This window comes from Salmo salar, chromosome 15 (assembly GCF_965601325.2).
Source record: "Salmo salar chromosome 15, fSalSal1, whole genome shotgun sequence".
NCBI lineage: Eukaryota > Metazoa > Chordata > Actinopteri > Salmoniformes > Salmonidae > Salmo > Salmo salar.
In genome coordinates, this window is record NC_138305.1 from 58407501 (window position 1) to 58428884 (window position 21384).

The 21384-nt window shown below is 43.1% G+C and overlaps 2 protein-coding genes across 5 annotated transcripts in view; one reads left to right on the forward strand and one right to left on the reverse strand.

Annotated features, from left to right (window-relative positions):
* The window catches only part of LOC106571559 (serine/threonine-protein kinase PAK 5), a 119643-nt gene extending 110048 nt beyond the window's left edge, over positions 1 to 9595 (forward strand). For all 3 annotated transcript variants that reach the window (XM_014144737.3, XM_082961914.1, XM_014144736.3), the window contains 4 exons: positions 749 to 875; positions 2990 to 3115; positions 7791 to 7925; positions 8048 to 9595. In XM_014144737.3, the coding sequence (XP_014000212.1) occupies positions 749 to 875; positions 2990 to 3115; positions 7791 to 7925; positions 8048 to 8203 (544 nt within the window). In that variant the 3' untranslated portion in view covers positions 8204 to 9595. The remainder of the gene's footprint in view (positions 1 to 748; positions 876 to 2989; positions 3116 to 7790; positions 7926 to 8047) is intronic.
* Positions 9596 to 11724: 2129 nt separating this feature from the next.
* Positions 11725 to 18456, reverse strand: LOC106571558 (lysosome-associated membrane glycoprotein 5). 2 transcript variants are annotated; one of them, XM_045695873.2, is made up of 7 exons: positions 18312 to 18456; positions 17823 to 17925; positions 16797 to 16975; positions 16196 to 16327; positions 15884 to 15980; positions 14810 to 14998; positions 11725 to 12993 (listed from the first exon to the last, which is right to left on the reverse strand). In XM_045695873.2, the coding sequence occupies exons 2-7, from the start codon at positions 17878 to 17880 to the stop codon at positions 12815 to 12817; spliced, it is 834 nt and encodes a 277-aa protein (XP_045551829.1). In that variant the 5' UTR covers positions 17881 to 17925; positions 18312 to 18456; the 3' UTR covers positions 11725 to 12814. The 2 variants fall into 2 exon arrangements, with proteins under 2 accessions (XP_045551829.1, XP_045551828.1); XM_045695872.2 differs by lacking the exon at positions 18312 to 18456 and having other exon boundaries at positions 17823 to 18293.
* Between the last annotated feature and the right edge of the window lie 2928 nt (positions 18457 to 21384).

A 21384-nucleotide genomic window follows, 5' to 3' on the forward strand; every position in this document is an offset into this window, starting at 1 on the left:
ATCATTGACAAGATCCTCCTGTGTAGTTCTGGGCTGATTCCTCACCGTTCTCATGATCATTGTAACCACACGAGGTGAGATCTTGCATGGAGCCCCAGGCCGAGGGATATTGACAGTTCTTTTGTGTTTCTTCCATTTGCAAATAATCGCACCAAATGTTGTCACCTACTCACCAAGCTGCTTGGCGATGGTCTTGTAGCCCATTCCAGCCTTGTGTAGGTCTACAATCTTGTCACTGACATCCTTGGAGAGCTCTTTGGTCTTGGCCATGGTGGAGAGTTTGGAATCTGATTGATTGATTGCTTCTGTGGACATGTGTCTTTTTTACAGGTAACAAGCTGCGGTTAGGAGCACTCCCTTTAAGAGTGTGCTCCTAATCTCAGCTCGTTGCCTGTATAAAAGACACCTGGGAGCCAGAAATCTTTCTGATTGAGAGGGGGTCAAATACTTATTTCCCTCATTAAAATGCAAATCAATTTATAACATTTTTGACATGCGTTTTTCTGGATTTTTTTGTTGTTATTCTGTCTCTCACTGTTCAAATAAACTTGCCATTAAAATTATAGACTGATCCTTTCTTTATCAGTGGGCAAACGTACAAAATCAGCAGGGGATCAAATACTTTTTTCCCCCACTGTATATATTTCTTTTTACAGTCACAGGGACTTTGTGGAAGAACGCATATGCTATAGTGTGTGTGTTTGGCGGTGTCCTAACCTCCATCTTTACCCACGTGTGTGTGTTTCAGGATGAACGAGGAGCAGATAGCCACAGTGTGTGTGTCGGTGTTGAGGGCTCTGTCGTACCTCCACACGCAGGGAGTCATCCACAGAGACATCAAGAGTGATTCTATCCTCCTCACCAGCGATGGACGGGTAAGACAACGTGGATTCTGAACTAACTTGTAACATTGTGGGACTCTACAGTGTTTTCCAGATGTTGGCTTGACTGGTGGGTTGTGCCCATACCTGTTGGGTCACAGCTAAAGCCGGTATTTTGGTTAGAAACATGGTTTTTCCATAGTAACCTTGACCAGTAGCGGTGCATGGGTAAAATCACTGGGCAAGCCAAGCCAGAGCTAAAAGCCATATTACAACCTACGTGTTGTTATAATTGTGTTTTTTGCTCTATAACCTGTTAGTTCATATGCCTTGTGATATATAAGCCTAAAGGCCAAGACAATAAGAAGACACAGTGGCAGAATAAATTCATCCACACCTTTGTTTCATCACAAAACCAGAGAGCAACCTCTGTCTGGTAAAATCCACAAAGCGTATTGCACGTAACAAACAGTTACATGACCTACAGCCTGGTCAAGCAACTTAATGTTTCCGACATTTTCGTACCACTAAACAACTATTGATTTAGAACCATGGAGAGTTACCACAAGTCGCAAAGAAAACAGGAGCTGCCTCCGTTATTCCAGCACCATTTCAAATTCAACATTTCAACATCATCTAATCACCTATGTTTAGTCTAATACAGTGACAACTAAAAGATACCAAAAACAATTTACTCCAATAACGTCAGTTAAATATGATGTGGGTGTTCATAGTTCTGATTTCTGTGTGCGTGTGTAGTGTGTGCTTGCATGCGGGTTCGTTCAAGTAGAAAAAACATGTTGACTCACCCTACTTGTAGAGAAACGCCAATGCCATCCTTCTCTTTCATGTTGAGAAACGGTCTATTACTCTGTCATACAGTACACACTTACATTTTCTGTTGTCCTAGGCAATCTGGCTTAAAAACTAGTTAGCTAGTTAATATTAGCCTTCTACATTTAGCTACAGTACATATTGAACTTCCATCCTCTCAGGCCAGGGGCACAATGTATGCATTTATGGTTGGATCAGAATTGTCATTATAATCATTGGCCAGTACGGAGAATTAAGTAAAATCACAAGTCCAAATCCCTATCTTCATCCATGGCTAATTTAGGAAAGGGACAATTTTAGCTAGTTAGCTAGCCACCGGAGGACAACAACACAACGAGATGCACAACGAATTTCTGTCAGTGAAGTATGCTCTCGATGCGATGTGATTTACACTTTTTTTGGTGCACCAGGACCATTCACATTTGAGCTCACTTAGTTTAGCTCATCAAGGGAGGCTAAATGCTTGCTGGCTTCCCTTGTATTCAATGCTATGGGCGGCAACAATGTCATACTCTTTTTGATCAGACAGCATCAGATAGCCTACACATGCCGAGACAGAGGGGGCGCTGTTTTGCTTGTACAGATGCCTTTTCTGGTGAGGTACATTCAGCCTCTTGCGAATTGAAGGAAAATTATGAAACACAGAGAGACGAAAGAGATTGTTTATTTTTTATTTTTGGGGGGGGGGGGGGGGGGGGGGTCTGTCTTCCCTTGGCATCCATGAATACACGCCACTGACCCTTACACCCAGTTTCTCACATGACGTCAAATGATGCAATGTTACTTACAATGTAATGTTACTAAACTCTGCCCTACACACACACAACAACCTACCTCTGTGCTATTGCCAGTGATGCAGTACGAACTCCTCAAGTGCCTCTGACTGCAGGACTTGAGAGAGAGGAGAGGAGATCATAATCAATTAGCACCCAGTCCTTATTAATTAAAGCCAGCCTAATGCCTCTTAACGAGCTGCTGGAATGTGATGGATGGCTAATTAAGGGATAATAGAAGCAGGATTAGAGTGGCTTATATGAAAACCTCTTCATCCCAAGAGGTCAATGTTCCATATAATGGTAAAAACACAGAGGGTTTCGATTGAAAGAAAAGGTTGAGTTCAATCTGTGAAAATTGTGAAATATTCATACTGTACCTAAATATATTTTCAGAAAAGGCAACACACATCCATAATGTATACTGCTCAAATCAATTAAGATTTTTTTTTAAACTAGAATTTTATATGGGATTTTTGTTTCCCCATGTACGAAAGTGCTCCGAAAATTCCCATCGATAACACATTGAGATGATCAACCAAATATGTTTTGTTCCCACAGATCAAGCTGTCAGACTTTGGCTTCTGCGCCCAAGTGTCCAAAGAGGTGCCCAAGAGGAAGTCTCTGGTGGGCACACCCTACTGGATGGCACCAGAGGTCATCTCACGGTTACCCTACGGCACGGAGGTAAGGACACACTTTGCCAAATAACACATTCAAATGTCTGAATAAGTGAGAGAAGCCGGTGTTTGGAGGATATATTGGCATGGGTGTTGTCAGGCCCGAGACTAAAAGTATTCAGTCCCCTTGACTTTTCCCACATTTTCTTACGTTACAGCCTTATTCGAAAATGGATTCAATCGTTTTTTTCCTCATCAGTCTACACACAATACAGCATAATGACAAAGCGAAAAATGGGCTTTTAGAAATGTTTGCAAATGTATAAAACATAAAAAAAATGAAATATTACATTTAAAATCAAATCTATCAAATCAAATTTTATTGGTCTCATACACATGGTTAGAAGATGTTATTGCGAGTGTAGCGAAATGCTTGTGCTTCTAGTTCCGACAGTTCAGTAATATCTAAGAAGTAATCTAACAATTCCACAATGACTACCTAATACACACAAATCTAAGTAAAAGGATGGAATAAGAATATATAGATATAAATATATGGATGAGCGATGACCAAGCGGCATAGCCAAGATGTAATAGATGGTATAAAACACAGTATATACATATGAGATGAGTAATGCAAGATATGTAAACATTATTAAAGTGGCATTATTAAAGTGACTAGTGATCCATTTATTAAAGTGGCCAATGATTTCAAGTCTGTATGTAGGCAGCAGCCTCTCTGTGTTAGTGATGGCTGTTTAACAGTCTGATGGCCTTGAGATGTTTTTGAGCTGTTTTTCAGTCTCTCTGTTCCAGTTTTGATGCACTGGTACTGACCTAGCCTTCTGGATGGTAGCGGGGTGAACAGGCAGTGGCTCGGGTGGTTGTTGTCCTTGATCTTTTTGGCCTTCCTGTGACATCGGGTGCTGTAGGTGTCCTGGAGGGCAAGTAGTTTGCCCCCGGTGAAGCGTTCTGCAGACCGCACCACCCTCTGGAGAGCCTTGCGGTTTTGGGCGAAGCAGTTTCCATTTACATAAGTATTCAGACCATTTACTCAGTACTTTGTTGAAGCACCTTCGCCAGCGATTACAGCCTTGAGTCTTCTTGGGTTTGACGCTACAAGCTTGGCACACCTGTATATGGGGAGTTTCTCCCATTCTTCTCTGCAGATCCTCTCAAGCTCAGGTCTCTCCAGAGATGTTCGATCGGGTTTCAGTCCGGGCTCTGGCTGGGCCACTCAAGGTCATTCAGAGACTTGTCCCGAAGCCACTCCTGCATTGTCTTGGATGTGTGCTTAGGGTCGTTGTCCTGTTGGAACGTGAACCTTCGCCCCAGTCTGAGGTTCTGCGCGCTCTGGAGCAGGTTTTCCCCCATCCTGACTAGTCTCCCAGTCCCTGCCACTGAAAAACATCCCCACAGGCATGATGCTGCCACCACCATACTTTCCTCCAGACGTGACGCTTGGCATTCAGGCCAAAGATTTCGATCTTCGTTTCATCAGACCAGAGAATCGTGTTTCTCATAGTCGGAGAGTCCTTTAGGTGCCTTTTGGCAAACTCTAAGCGGGCTGTCATGTGCATTTTACTGAGGAGTGGCTTCCATCTGGCCACTCTACGGTAAAGGCCTGATTGGTGGAGTGCTGCAGAGATGGTTGTCCTTCTGGAAGGTTCTCCCATCTCAATAGAGGAACTCTAGAGCTCTGTAAGAGTGACCATCAGGTTCTTGGTCACCTTTGTCACTTCGGGTTCTTGGCCAAGACCAGGGGCGAAAATCTGATATCAACTTTGGAGGGGACAATTACATGAAATTTTCTCAAGAGCAATTCCTGAGGGGGACACCAAAAGTAGTGCTGTAACACATAGCCTACATTGTAATATGGTAAATGTATATTGAGGAACCAAAGAAATAAGGTGTTTGCCGTACTCCTAACTACCGGTACCCAAAACTACACAACTAATCACAACAGCAATACCATTGCCTTTAGCAAATCTTAGTTCAGTCACCAGTTTAAGTTGAGAGTGGGGGTATCAATGGCATTTTCCAATTATGTTCCTATTTTACAAGTCAAAAAAATTGAGAACCTTTCATAACGTTGCCAAACAAAGACTCAACAAACTTACCTGAGACTCCCTGTCTCTGCCAGTCTGTCCCTGCATATCTGTCCCCAACTCTGCTGTCTGTGTGCCATCTGTTGCCTGCTCTGCCTAATGACATCATTGTGAAACATTTCCATTAGAATTTCATTTCTTTCTTATGAACATTTTATCAACTAGTCTTTGAGATATTAGGCTACTAGGGTTCATACTATGCGTTTTGGTGTATTGAAAAATACTCTGATGTCCGTCTTTTATTTTTCTGCCATTTTTCTACCTGGCTGGCTGGCTATCACACACACACACACACACAGTGTGTAGGTTATTTACAGTAGGAGATGGGCTTCTATCATCTTCTGTCATTCTATTTGGGCTTCGATCTAAAAGGTAGCTAGCAAATGTGAAACGGATTAAAATGACAAGAGTTGACAGCTGTATGAGTTCACCATTTACATAACATATGCTGCAACCTTTTGTAATTTTAATAGTTTGTTTCATATTGGCTGGCTTCCAACAATAGCTGAATTTGCAAAGCTAGCGAGCACCAATTCAGTTTCAGTGGTGTTTGCTATAATCTTTGCTACCTGGGTTAAATAAAGGTGAAATAAAATAAATAAATAAATAAAAGTTCCCTTGCGACAATTTAGCTTTTGCAACGAGACCATTAAATATATTTAAGACAATGGTAGAAGAGAGTGTAGTTCTGTTCAGTTTGGACTTCAGTTTATCGCTAACCTTATCACAGGGACTTTGAAGCACTAACTTACATCATCTGCATGCTGATCTTGGAATAAATTGAATAAATTGATTCCATCTTTGACGACGCCACATAAGTGGAATAGGTACTAGCTAGCTTAATAGTTAATATTTGCGCGCTAGCTCTGCATATTCAGCTAGTGTGTGTGCGCGATTGACTATATTAACCTCACGTCAGTTACGTTCATTGAGTGCCTTTCAGACAGTAGATACGACCCCTCTGTTACCTTGCCAACTAAGGAACTGGCAGTGGATCAAACCATTGTGAGGCAAAGGGTGGGGGGGTCGCAATCTTTTGAAACTTAAAAACGCGCTATTAAGTGTCTATAATCAGCACAATTGATTTCATTGCTTATTATTAATATTATTTAAATTACATAGTTATGTTTCAGTGATATATTGGGGGGGACAAATCATATTTTTCCCAGGATGGGGGGGTCGTGTGTCCCCCGTCCCCCCCGGGATTTCCGCCCCTGGCCAAGACAATTCCTTCAACCTCATGGCTTGGTTTTAGCTCTGACATGCACTGTCAACTGTGGGACATTATATAGACAGGTGTGTGCCTTTCTAAATCATGTCCAATCAATTTAACTTATCACAGATGGACTCCAATCAAGTTGCAGAAAGGATGATCAATGGAAACAGGATGCACCTGAGCTCAATTTCGAGTCTCATAGCAAAGGGTCATTTACTTATGTAAATGTGATATTTCGGTTTTAATTTTTTTCTCACATAAAAAAATGTTTTTTGCTTTGACATTATGGGGTATTGTGTGTCGATTGATCAGGAAAAATGTGTATTTAATACATTTTAGAATAAGGCTTTAATGTAACAAAATGAATACTTTCCTAATGCACTGTATCCTCCAAACACCTGCTTCGAGGGCATTATCAATTTTATGCAATGGGTTACCAACATATTCAAATAATGGTTGACATATTTTCATAAAAAATATTATTTTGATGAATTTATTCATGCTATTTCATCCTTCCACAAGATATTGTCCCGACACAAATCTGGGGTTGCTACCCAAGCCGGCTGGTCATTCGTTCTATGGGTTCGTTTGCCTAAAGCGCGACCCAGTCATTCAGTCTTTTTGTTCTGTACCCAGTCGTTTGTTCTAAATGTTCCATTGCCATACTGACTGGCAACATTCTTATCCCTTGCTTGTTAGCTAGCCAACTACGGCTAAATTACAGTCATGTCAAAGGTCAAAAATAATAACAACAGTAGCATTTGCATTTGTTTAAGTTGTTTTCCAAGTGACATTTATTTGGATACAGCCTGGCATAGAAAATGTGCTCTCTCGTCAGGATGTTGTTCAGAGGAGCTAGCCAACAGCACAGCTAAGACAATCACTTCAAACTGAATCTGTAAAGACTGCAAACTCGCTGCACTTTGTTTCGTTTTATCTTTTTTCAATTGACACTTCTTTGTATATATCCATAAAAATGATGGCAGCTGATTCATGATTTAGACTGGTGGAGAAACGCTGCCTGCCTGTCTGTCTCGTCCCGACTCCCGACATGTTCATTACTATTGGACAGCAGGAGATAGAATTTGAATATTGAAACAATGTTGCAAATGTCAGAGAGACAGACAGCAAGGTTTATACAAATCTCTGCTGTTGAAAACTAAATGTTAGTCGAGAAGAAATGTGAGATAATGTCTAGATGCTGTTTATAGTGGAGATCATGTTTAAAACTGGCCTTGCTTGGCTGATGAGACAGTGGATTGCGCAGACATATGGCACAGAGTAAATAGGCATTTTAACGTCATAGTATCTTGTGGAATAAACCAATCACCATTCAGGATTAGGCCCACCCGTTGCATAATGTTGTAGAAAGTGAGCTGTGAAAAAAAGACAATAACACCATTCACACTGCCTGCTAGGTGGATATCTGGTCGTTGGGCATCATGGTGATAGAGATGATAGATGGGGAACCCCCGTACTTTAACGAACCTCCTCTACAGGCCATGAGGAGGATACGAGACAACCTGCCTCCACGGATAAAGGAGTCACACAAGGTCAGCAGGGTTCATTTTTTTTCATTATCATTTGAATTGGCACATTTACCGAGATGTTTATTGATGTCAGTTATTCCCCAATATCAAATAAATAGTCATGCGTTCCTTTTTCTCTCCATCAGGTATCATCGGTTATGAGGGCCTTCCTCGACCTGATGTTGGTTCGAGAGCCGTCTCAGCGAGCCACAGCCCAGGAGCTGCTCCAGCACCCCTTCCTCAAGCTCTCGGGCCCCCCATCTTGCATCGTCCCCCTAATGAGGCACTACCGCCACCGCTGACCTGACCTCCCGCCACCAGGGCGGCGCCACACACTCTGCCAAACAAACACCCACATGACCTGAGAGACTACGCCACTAAAACAAACACTCACACCTGTAACCGAGAAGTAGTTTAGCTAGAGGAATTATTTACAAAGAAAAGATTAAAGAGAAACATGATATCTTCTATTTTGAAAAATACTATATAAAGTTCAACACTGGAGCATAGGGGACTGTACTGTAAGAGTCTCTTCTTCAGTACTCTGTGGCAGGCTTGTTGCTTATCTGGGCGCCAAATGCTAACAAATGCTAGCCTCTTGGTTCGTACTCTTTGGCTTCACTAGGCTGTTAGACCAGTAGAGATCTGTAGGGTGGGTCGTCCCAGTGCAGTTTCCTCTCTTACTAGGCTGTCTGTGAGTCCTGTAGAGTTATACTGTAGTAGCCATCGACTAGAGCGTAGACAGTGTGCAGTGATCAGCTGACACTGCCTGGCTGGCAGCCGCATTGAGGGACCTATGAGACACGCCCACCGCCCCAGACATGAGCAGTAGATCTCAGAGCAATCAGGAAGCAGCATTTGGTGTTGACGAGTATTTGGTGGTGTCTGAGTGGGAGCGGTGTGGATGTGTCTTAGTCTGGCTAGAAGACAGGCTGTTCTCCTATTGGTGGAATAAAACATCGCTCTCTTCACTTCTCTTTTCTCACACTAACAGTGAAAATGTATTTTAGAGAAATATGTAAGTTTTTCTGTACAGTTTTGATAATTTGCAGTATTTTATTGTGTCGTGACCATTGTGATATGGGCAGTACTACATAGAATTCAGAGTTTCTGCGAAGATCTTTCCTACTGTTTATAATAATAATCCATTTTTTCATTAAGAATTTAACCCCTAACTGTTACAAAAATGAACATGAATATATTTATTATCCCACATTTGTGGACAGAACCTCCATTGAGTGTGGAAAAAAGGGTAATGCCAGAATTTTGTATGCTGTTTTAAAGTATTTATTTATTTTTTGGAATTGAAGGTTTATTTTTTGGTAGTGTGGCCTTTCTTTTTGTTTTATGTTTATAAATATCAACAGCCAGACAAACAGTGATGTTGGTTATATCATACAAGCAATACCCCAAGCATATCCATCATCACCATCATGTATTAATCTTTATAAAAATGTAATTTTTACAAATCCCACGTAGCACTGTTTGAGTGGAAAGATAGGAGAAGATATCAGTTTATTTGAAAAAGAGACATTTTTCTTTACCCATCATGACACGCCTATAAATTCAGTGGACACTCATACAAGACTCCTATAGCAATATCTGAGCTTCTCAGTCTGACACACACAGTGGTAAACGGCCTGGTTTTCTACTCTCACACATCCTGGCTGTCATCTGTTCCTTATCTCTCTCTCTCTCTCCACACACACACACACACACACACACACACACACACACACACACACACACACACACACACACACACACACACACACACACACACACACACACACACACACACACACACACACACACACACACACACACACACACACACACACACACACACCACACACACACACACACACCATACATACACACAACCATACATACACAAACTGGGACTGTGCCGCGATCTGATTCTCAGTTCTAATTGGAAAGTGTAACCCCATTTTGTTTTTAACCCTTCATTCACTGTGAGATGTAAATATGAACATGTGTGTGTGCGTGTGCGTGCGTGTGAGTGAGTGAGAGCTGGTTTCGGGACTTGCATGAGTACTACTATCCGTGGTGTTGCTTGTACAGTGATATTGCATGTGTGTTATCAGTGAAGCTGGTTTCAATTAAAAAAGCCCATTAAAACATTGACAAGTGTAGCATGTGTTTTTCCACACTCTTATCTGTACAAACCCAGGGTCAATCCGAGGGCCTTTAAACCCACGATCAGATATTTACAGAGTAAATGAATACAAAATACACATTCTTCTATGTTGATGTATAGTTCAAAGAATCAAGAATAGTTCAATTAATTTCAAATAAGTGCACATGTTATCCCTATAATTCACAATTGTAAAGGTGGGTTTGAACTGAAATATGGATGTTGGTGTAGGAGTCTGCCTGCAGGCTTATTGCTTCCTGTTTAGGTCTTGTCCAATAAATGGTGTTTTCCCAGTGGCTAGTGGCGTTGCAGCTGCACTTGAGACCACCGCTGACCACTGTCCTGTGGTTCTGAATGTCAGATGGTGAGGTTCCCAGTTCACTGCTGTCCGTGGTGCTGATATCTCCCATTGCCGCTAGTTGCTTGTTGTTTAAGCTATATCCCACCTTGTCCACATAACATTACAGATGACCAATAACTATGTTTTTGCCCATCCCTGATACCAAATACCAAACCATGGGTTTTAATTGAATATCCCCCTAAACATAGGTAATAACGTAATAATGTTTAGTGGGGCACTTCAGCGGACACCGGTGTGACTCCAAAATAGCCTTGCCTCTTTAGCTGAAACGACTAGAGAACTAATAGATAGATACACGCATCACATGACTAGACAATATAGGAGGCCATTGCTTTTTCCCCCTCTTAGCTCTGTTCCTGTGTGGAAGGAAACTATAATAGAATATTGATTTGGTTTGACCCATAGAGATAGATAGAGGACTCATCTTTATGTCTGTGTCATTATAGCATCTGTGACAGCATGGGCAGCGCCATTGAGGCTACAACCCATAGGAATCCCCACCCTGTTGACTACTTTGACTACTTTAAAATGGTGGAAGCATGGTGGAAGCCCTCAATGGTGCTGCCCATGCTAAAACAGCCTTTTGGCCACTAAAGGCCTCTATCATTCTCTATGGTTTGACCCAGGATAATAAAAATCCTCTTTCACGATAAGAAACCTTAAAAGGAAGACAGGTAATGCAATTTTTGGAAGACAGGTAATGCAATTTTTTGGATTACCCAAACTCAGTGAAGTAATTTGATTACTTTCAGTTACTTTTTGATTACTTTCCCCTTAAGAGGCATTAGAAGTAGACAAAAAAATATGTTAAAGGCCATATGATTAATGATGTCTGTGGTGTTCAAACAAAGAGTTGTGGATGTCATGCATGCTCCATTTATTTTCAATTGGACTTGCTCATATCGCGTTTCCTCTGACGGCCCAGTGTCAAACGACGAGATCGATACTCCATCTCCGCCTCGACACCTCAGCCACGCCATGCCGGACAGGAGCATCGATCACCCAGGTTCAGTCGCAGCTCTCAGCCGCTCCCGTGGAGGACTCATGGTTACGACTTTGATGGGTATGATGAATGTTACCCCCCCATCTCTTTCAGTTTTTAAGTCCATTCAGTGCGACAATGTTGTGTTTTGTTCTCATGTTCCGAAACATTTGGCAACTGCAGTATCTGAAAAAACGGCTACTGAAATGTATTTTACAATGCCTATCCAACAATCTGAGCGAATGAAAGCTGTCTAAAGGTAGTAGACAGGTTTGATAGTGAGCATACACAAAAAAAACAGGAAAAACAGGCTTACACAGGCTTAGGATGTCTCCTGTAAAATTTATTTCAGTGAACATTAAAGTAGCAACAGCATAGTTTTCTATGCGTAGTCTTTCTGAAAATAGTGTACATTTATTCTTTTTAAATCTTAAATATCTGTGCACATTTCTTTCACAATGATAAACGTTCTTCTTCTGACATTCTGATATGAGATAAATGTATTAAATATTTTTTTTTGGGGGGGGGGGGGCACGTTTTTACAGACCATGTTTTCCTTTGTTTTATTTACGTTTCATTTATTTTTTTCTTGATATGATTCCATAAAGTCAGATCTGGAAAACGATCCGTCATACCAAAGTAAAGTATTACTGTAATGATTTATTTTTCATGATTTCTGAAGTTCATTGAGACACCTGCACAGTGTACACACACACCACAACACTGTCCACTTTCACCACGATGATTGCATTCTAAAACAAAAAGTAAAAACTGGAGTTAGTTAGGAAAGTAAAAACTTCAGCTGGACCTGCTACCTGCGAGGTTTCTTTTGCAGTGCGTTTACAGAAAAGACAGAGACAAGTGATGGGGGGGTGGGGGGGGGCGGGGGGGGGGGGGTGACGACAAAAGCGCAGGCTTCTCGATAAAACAGCGATTTCTGGACATATAAACAACAGAACACACAGGGGTATCTCAAGTTAGCCATATCGCAAGTTAGGCCTCCATAAAGTTATGGCCTACTCTCCAATATATGGGGAGTTCAGAGCAGGGGAAGTCACATTGGTTTGACTTTGGAGAGGCAGGAGCGTTGTGGTTATAATCGTAGTCTAGTACCTTTTTTTATATCCTTGAATGGAGAGTAGTCATGTCGTCTTGTTTTTAATGTCCTATATCCTTGAACATGGAGAGTCGTAGTGATTTGTAATGTCTGATTCCTTACATGTCTTGAACATCATGTTGTGCTTGTTTCAATGTCCCATTACCTTGTACATGGAGAGTCATTGTGATGATGTTGATCTAATGTTTGATTCCTTAGATGCTCTTGAACATGGGGAGCCTTGGAGTGTTGTTCTACTGTACTATCCTTGACCATGGAGAGTTGTCATATAGTGTTTGTTTTAATGTCCAGTTCCTTACATGTTCTTGTACATGGACCGGTCGCGGGGCAGCTGTGGCTGGGTGACAGCGGTCAGTTTGAGGTGGAAGTGGTAGACGGACAGCGTGATGACGATGATGAGGCCCAGGATGAAACCCAGGATCAGAGGAAGAGTCTCCTCCAGCTGTTCCCGCTGGTCCGTGATGCACTTATAGGCTGCAGGGTGAAACACACACACACACACAGAATACATGAATGTGGGAATAGAACTGTGTGTTGTGTGTGTGTGTTTGTTTGTGTGTGTGTGTGTGTGTGTGTGTGTGTGTGTGTGTGTGTGTGTGTGTGTGTGTGTGTGTGTGTGTGTGTGTGTGTGTGTGTGTGTTTGTGTGTGTGTGTGTGTGCATGTGAATTACATTCCAAAGCTTTGCATTGAATCAACTGTCACTGATGTTACCCACACACACACACACACACACACACACACACACACACACACACACACACACACACACACACACACACACACACACACACACACACACACACACACACACACACACACACACACACACACACACACACACACAGTTCTATCTACACATGGGTTTGCAACTAAAGCTACATGATTGGCCTGCAAACCTAATCCTAACCTTAACCCTAACCCTAAACTCTAACCGTTACACTAACCTAACGTTAACCAATAAGGAAATTCAAAATGAATTCACTGGTCAGTCAGGTCCTTTAGTTTTTCCCATGTCCACAGTGAGAAGATTCTCCTCTATGTGAGCGAGTTAGACCCATGTCCACAGTGAGAAGATTCTCCTCTATGTGAGCGAGTTAGACCCATGTCCACAGTGAGAAGATTCTCCTCTATGTGAGCGAGTTAGACCCATGTCCACAGTGAGAAGATTCTCCTCTATGTGAGAGAGCCTTAACATGACCTCACTGATTAGTATTAGATCAAAGGTCAACACAATATGAGGTCAAAATGTCCCAGAAACAGTCTCACTGGTCTCTAAATTAAAAAGTGTCATATTTAAGGGCAAAAGTCAGGGCCTTTAACTAGTTAAGCTCATATAAGGTAAGCGATATGTAGTACTGTTTACATGTTCTATAGCCTTCTGATGTCCTGGATCATGGGATGTATTTTCTTCATTGTTTATGTTTTCAATGGTGGCCTACTCTGGTGGTTTGCAGATTTCCCAGAATGTGGCTTTAAAGGTTAATACAGTATGTACCAGATGAAAGGCCACTGTATACCAAGGGTTAATAAAAACTATAGTTGAAGGGCACTGTAGCAAAACGCAGTCTAGTTTACTGCAGTCCAGAGAGAGAAGAGTGATAGCCCTTAGAGGACACAGTGACTGACAGTATATATCTAACTATAGTCATAAAGTCTGCATTGAGGACAGGGCTATAACTACAGCCATAAAGTCCTAATGACCTCTCTCTCTTTCCCCTCTATCTCTCTCTCTCTTCTCTCTCTTCTTTCACTCCCTCTGCAGCCATGCTCTTCAAACTGCAGCAACCAGCCCCCCCAGAGAGAGAGAGAAGGAGGGTGAGGGAGAGGGTGAGGAAGGGGGGGGGGGGGGGGAAATGCAGTTTGTAGGGGTTGTGAGATAAGTTCTCCAATACTACTGCACGGTAACCTCTCATTATCATCATCATCATCCTCACTAGTGTCATATCTCTCCTCAAGGTGCCAACCTTTATTATACTGGGCTGCACATTTGACATGGGTGGGACATTTGCTGATTTTGCAACATTTGACATGAGAGGAGTACTACCATAGGCTGTTGTGCTATACCTTCACTGAACATGGCTGGTATGATGTCATGGATAGATCATGTACCTTCACTGAACATGGCTGGTATGATGTCATGGATAGATCATGTACCTTCACTGAACATGGCTGGTATGATGTCATGGATAGATCATGTACCTTCACTGAACATGGCTGGTATGATGTCATGGATAGATCATGTACCTTCACTGAATATGGCTGGTATGATGTCATGGATAGATCATGTACCTTCACTGAACATGAAGTCTGAGTTGATGTCGAAGGGCTGGATCTGAATGTCACTCATGGCGACAGTCACTCCCTTCTGGTGGTCACTGGAGATGAGGGTGAGTGTCTGCTTAGCCTCGCAGACATACGAGCGGCCAGCGGGGGTCACTAACGCTGACAGACCGTGGGAGCTGGCTGTGTGCTTCCCAGCTAGATGGAGAGATGGGATAGGAGGATGCAGTACGTGAGGAAACATACTATATGAGTAGGTAGGTCTAAAAAGAAGAGCACAGAAACTCCCACAAGACTGACAAAGTGAGACACACAGCTAGCCAGACAGACAGACGTGCGGACACAAACAAGCAATCCCGAACGCACACAAACGCACATCTACACATGCACACACAAGCATGCATGCATTTCATACAGAGAAACACAAAAACACAACATTTATATAAATAAGTAAAATAAAGGCTACAAAATATTGAAATAAATTTGGAATAATAGAGTATTCATATTAATATTTATGAAATAATTTGGAACAAATATCGAAATTTAACAACTTCTAATTATAAAACGTATAAGGGCTATAGGAATCACTTTGTTTCTACACACACGTAAAACGGCCACTGCGGCAGATGCACACCAATAGCGTGTCCAGAAAAGACGGGCTTTTAATCCAGCAAAAAAGTCACCGTTTTCTTTCAATAATTCCGTGTTCAACTTCTGCCTGTCCCGTCATGAGTTTTAAAATGTGGATTAATACTGAATCCAAAAACTGTGCTGTTGGGGTAGGCTACGGGAATTTCAACATTAGCTCATCATATGTCTAATCGGAATTACTGAAATAAATCAAAAGTTACGAAAAAAACTATAAAACTGGAACATCATAATAATAATTATAATAATAAGAATAATGTTTTGTAGAATAAAAAAAAATATAAAAAAATCTCCGAAATATCCAAAGGCCTAAGACGCATGTGAATTGCCTTCCTTTATTGCACACGCTTAGCGCAAATATTAAATAATTATTCAACGAAACCATTTCGCAAAACATACACAGAAAATGCTGAGTGGGATATAAATGCTACTCACGGTTGTATGGGTTGATGAAATGCGTTTTCTCCGAGGTGTCATAAACAAACTGCAATTTGCTAATCTTCCACACCTCATCTCCCTTGTCACGGGTTTCCTGCCACACACACACACACACACACACACACACACACACACACACGGTCATCACCAGTAGAAGAACATTACGGATGTAATGTGTAGGCGTTGTTATCTAAACATATTTTTACAAGAATCCCACGCGGGATAAACGCTCTAAATGATTTTGGGTAATTGTAATTAGACACGGTTGCCTACTGACTGTAGGCAGACTGTAGGCAGTAGGGGACAAACCTTGACGAAGTTGATGCGGAGTGTGTAGGCCTTATCCTTCCACGAGATGTGTATATCGGCGTCCTGGCTCCCGCATTTCCCTTCAATGTCTGCCCCGCGAGGCAGAGCCAGATACGCATTCTCCGTGATGAGCTGCAGAAAACAGAAGTGTGTGATTGATTGTGATGATCACACGCGTTTCTCAATAGACTAGTCTTCTTTGATGATAATATGGACTTGTTTCACACTGGCACGCAGTTGCTACAGTCGACCAATACGGCTTTCCAAAATCCATAATTTTACGCACAGCCCACCGCGCGTAATACCGTGGCATGAGTGCCCCATGTGTGTCTAAATGAGAGTAAATTCTCACATACAGAAATGTGTCAGTGTCAGTCTAAATTGACCACCGAAGTTTTGACGGGCTGTGTCCACCCACACATTCCCATCAGTATACTAGGCTATTATAGTGAGGATACGGTCCAAAGGGTAAGTGCCATGAAAAGTAGTGTTAAACTAACTGTATTATCTACGCAGTTGTATATGAAATCTTGACTTGAACACCTTACATGCGAAGTAAAAAAATAACACAGAGCCATGAAATATCGGAGTTGTTACTTACGTCTATCCCGTTGATCGCGAGGACGTCGAAGGGGACCGTGAAGCGGACAGCGAACTCGACCATGAGGCAGGTGGTCCCGTTCTCCCGGACCACGAAGATGTCTTTGTCTGGGTTGGTGGACAGACCGGAGAGATTCTCTCCCTCCTGCTCAGCCGTCACGGTCAACCGGGCCAGGATCCCTGAGAACGGGGTGGTACTGTGTAAGGGTCATGTCAGCAGTGTAGAGTAACAGTGGTAATAGAGTGGCAAATACGTGACAGTTTACGTTTTTTTTTGGTTGCGTCATCGATATTGCAATGAATATGCCTAAAACACGTGAGGTCTGCAGAAAGAATAGAATAAAATAGAATCTGTAGGCAATAGTATAATGAAAGATGGTTCACAGGAATGTGTTTTACTGTCTCTTACAGACTGGCAGCCCGAAGACTCAAAGATTAGACTCAAAGGGGCTTCTTGTCTCCCAGAAGAAAACTGTTAGGGGCAATGAACGAGGACCTATAGCTTCGCTGGAGTACAGTTGCCCACTTAGATGTAACAATACCCAGTTACATGACACGGGTGTAGTATACAGCTTAAATCTCACTGCATGCCTAAGCTAGAAAAATGGGCAGGACATAGAGATGTCCATACCGGTGAGCCTAATACACTATGTTATAATAATGACTTGCGTTTTAGTATTTTTCTCACAATGAGCTTTTCACTGCACTGACGTTGAATACAGGTAGGGGCTGTGCTACTACGCACACACTGAACAGGAATGTGTCTCTCTCTCTCCCACACACACACACACACGCACACACACACACACACACACACGCACACGCGCACACACACACAGACAGCCAGACACGCAGGCTGCTTTGTGCAGTCACGACCGAAATATCGTATGCAACGCACGCACGCACGCACACACACACACACACACACACACACACACACACACACACACACACACACACACACACACACACACACACACACACACACACACACACACACACAGAGAGAGAGACAGTCGTCGCTTACCGAACAAACGTAGCAGAAGTCCTGCGCTGTCCAAGGTGCTGAATCTGAGCCGCTCCATTGTACTGGTTCTGAAACGTGCTGAAACGGCTAACTGGCGGGTAGCCTGTGTAGTGAACCCGCAAAGAAAGAGAGAGAGGGAGAGATTGAAAGAAAAGAGAAAGAGCGAGAGAGAGAGAGAGGGAGAGGAAGAAAGAGAGCAATGAGGGATTCCGCTGCTCAGCGTCCGGTAGTCACGCTCATATCACCGCGAATGCAGCAAATCTCCAGGTGGACGTGAGAGAGATAGCATCCGGTTTGCTGCGCATTAAAATGCCACAGTTGTTCAGTTGCCGCTTTCGGAACACCTTGTACTGCTCTGGACTCTCTCCTCTCTCTGAATTCAGTCGACGAGAGAGCTTTAGGTGAGCGTCACCTGCGGCAATGCAGAGTTTCCCCTGTACATACCAACAGACAGACAGTGAGCCGGTAACAACGCTCTGGGTGACTCACGTGATTCACCGGGGGAGGAAGTTCCGTTTCTCTCCCGAAGTTTGTTTCTTCCAAAGAGCTTCGCTACAGCAACCGCAGCTAGTCCCGCAATACTTCTGTTTCCATCACTGTGATTGCAGATGAGGGGTGTGTGTGTGTGTGTGTGTGTGTGTGTGTGTGTGTGTGTGTGTGTGTGTGTGTGTGTGTGTGTGTGTGTGTGTGTGTGTGTGTGTGTGTGTGTGTGTGTGTGTGTGTGTGTGTGTGTGTGTGTGTGTGTGTGTGTGTGTATCGTTGCTACCCCCTCCTCTCTGCTTCTGAGCTAGATTGCAGCTGCTGTGGTGTATGTGCGTGCGTGGATTGCAGTCTGGCAACGCGCTCTCTCACACACACAGCTCAGCGTGTGTGAACTCAGGCTCCTCTCACACCTTTGTCCAAGACATTGTTCATAATATACAGCGTACATACATACCCTTGACTACCGTGTGTGTAGGATTAAAACAATTCTAAAACGTCACTAAACATACGAGTCGAAACGAATGAATAGGTGTGACGTATCAGATGATGTTAGACTCCATCGCTTGGAATCCGGCAACAGTGGACATTGTCCGGTAAATGCGACTGACTCAGAAAAGAATAGCTGACAGAGCTAAAACTGTGTCAACCGTTCAGCTGTGACAGTTGACACTCCTGTGCTCAAGTCACCCCCCCCTTCCCACTTCACAAACACAGGCAACAATAAAATCTGCATCATTACAGTGAACAGAAATATTCCTATAAGCGCTGTGAATGTGATAGCATTCTCAGTATACTTGACCCAGTACTCAGAATGACCCAGTTTTCTAAAGTCAAGGTTTTGTGAGGGTTTTATAACTTACCAAGGAGCTCGACATTGAGGAAACACACACATGCTCTCTCCTCCAGAGAATACAAAAACCCTTACCCTTTTTAAATACAAAACGAATATTTATTTATTCATTCATCTTAAAATTTCACAATTTAAGAATATAATAATTATTATATAATTAGAAACGCAGTCCGTGAAAACGATTGAAAGAAATGCCATGTCTATTGATATTTCCCAACCGTTATGAATAGCTATGCAGGTGATGGCGTTTGCTATTCATAGTAAATGTACATCATCTTTATGGTAGCGCAGGAATCCTCTTTGTGCTTGAGGCTTCCCCGTGGATATGCCTTTACGTTTGTCCCACCCCCTTCCCAACACTATAGAAGGGGACCGTGTGTATAGGTTTTTGTTCCAGCCCAAAACAGTACGAACACACCTGATTCAACTAATCTCATAGTCCTCAATCTAAAATCACGAGTAGGTTAGCTTAATCCGGTGTGTTAGTAGGCCTAGTTCTGGAATAAAAGTAGTGGGAATAAAAGCTTGCAAATACTTCGGCTCTCCAATGGGACATTTGGCTATTACGCATGACGCACAAGACATACGGTTTAATAAGAACGGGCCGTTTTAAAATTGAAGTCAAGCTCGCACTTCACGGCGCTTATACTGTCTATATATGAGGGTGTTTCGTACTCAGCGGAAACGTCTCTGAACGCGCCATTCCTCGCGGTGAACCTGAGGCGGGATCTCCTCCACACGCGACCTCCTGCGCCTCCTTCCCGCTCTGTTTAAACGCGGGGAAAGTAAATCTCCCTAACAGTTTGTTGCCCAATACTGTTAAAGTCGTTGAGGAGCTGGCAACAGACAGTGTAACATGTGCAATGTTGGTGTTGGCAGTTGGTGGAACGTTTCTCCACATAGTTTTGAACGGTCAGGTAGCACAAGACTGATGATACTTGTGGGCAAACTGCACATTTTCTGGTAATAGCTATCGTCAAATCGCCTCATATTAAAGTCAGGTGCGGTTTTCAGTTTGTGATTCGTCTTTGCCTTTGTTGCCTGCGAGGGCAGTTAGTAGGATACCAAGACGAGAGGCAGACGGCGCAGCTATTGACGCACAGCTTTTGGTGGTCTTCAGGGTGTTGTCAGAGCTGGTCAACTTGCCCCCAGGTTTGGTGACCTTACAGACGTTTTTCGGGCAGGTCAGGTTTTTAGATCGAAGAGGGGGGTTGGGGGTGAGGACAACCGAGAAAAACAGCCCCTGTGGGTATGTAGGGCTGTCAGTCTCTATCTCAAACTCCTCAATGGAATCCATTGACAGTAATTGACTCTTTAAGACCAGATAATTTATTCTGCGACCCGAAGAGTTGGAGAGTTGGAGACACGCCTGAAGAACGTCTGGGATCCAATAACTTTCTCGCCAACTTCTCCTCATTTACGTTACAGTCCGAGCTGACGTGGGAAGGACCATCTTAATGACCCCCAACGTCGTTCTCATTCGTTTTTTTGTTTGTTACTGGTGAGCGCATAAAAACAGTCTGTGTGGCCGAGAAATTTTGCCACCTCCATCGCCGAGTTACCAACTTTATTCAGTCGGAAGCCCCAGTCTCTTGAAGGCTCTCACCAAAAACGCAACGACCGTTGAGTGTTACGTGTCACTGCCGCGCACATCAACGCAGTTCCCCCACGCGTCAACCATCTCTGGATCTGCATTGTTTCTAACCAAAATCTTTACCGCCTCCAGGTTACCTTTTTCACAGAATTAATTGAGCTCAGTGCAGCCACTCTTGTCCTGACAATTGACGCGGGCACCTCTATGGAGAACCATTTCTATAAAATTGGACCTGGTCCGATAATCGGGGAGCAGAACAGAGGAGATGAGGGGGGTCTGCGGCCCCCAGTTTTGGAGTCGATCATTTTCCTATCCAGCGCGTCATGAGAGCCCTCGCCAAGTGGACCTTATCCTTCGACATGGACTTGAGGATTCTGGTGCTTGTTCGTCCGTTGGACTACTCAGGAAGTTTCAACATTATGATTAAACTGATAGAATAACGTTGTAATGTAGGGACATGTTGGAGAAAAGGCATTCCCTGTCAGGAGGAGCAGGTTTGGTGTAACCTCTCTCTCCCAACCTGATGCGCACCACAAAAACATACCGCCCCTCAAAGCTGTTTTATAGCGAAGAAAAGCCATGGAGTTTCCAGGACAAGGCTAACATCATTACCATACCTTTTCACGTTTTCGAAT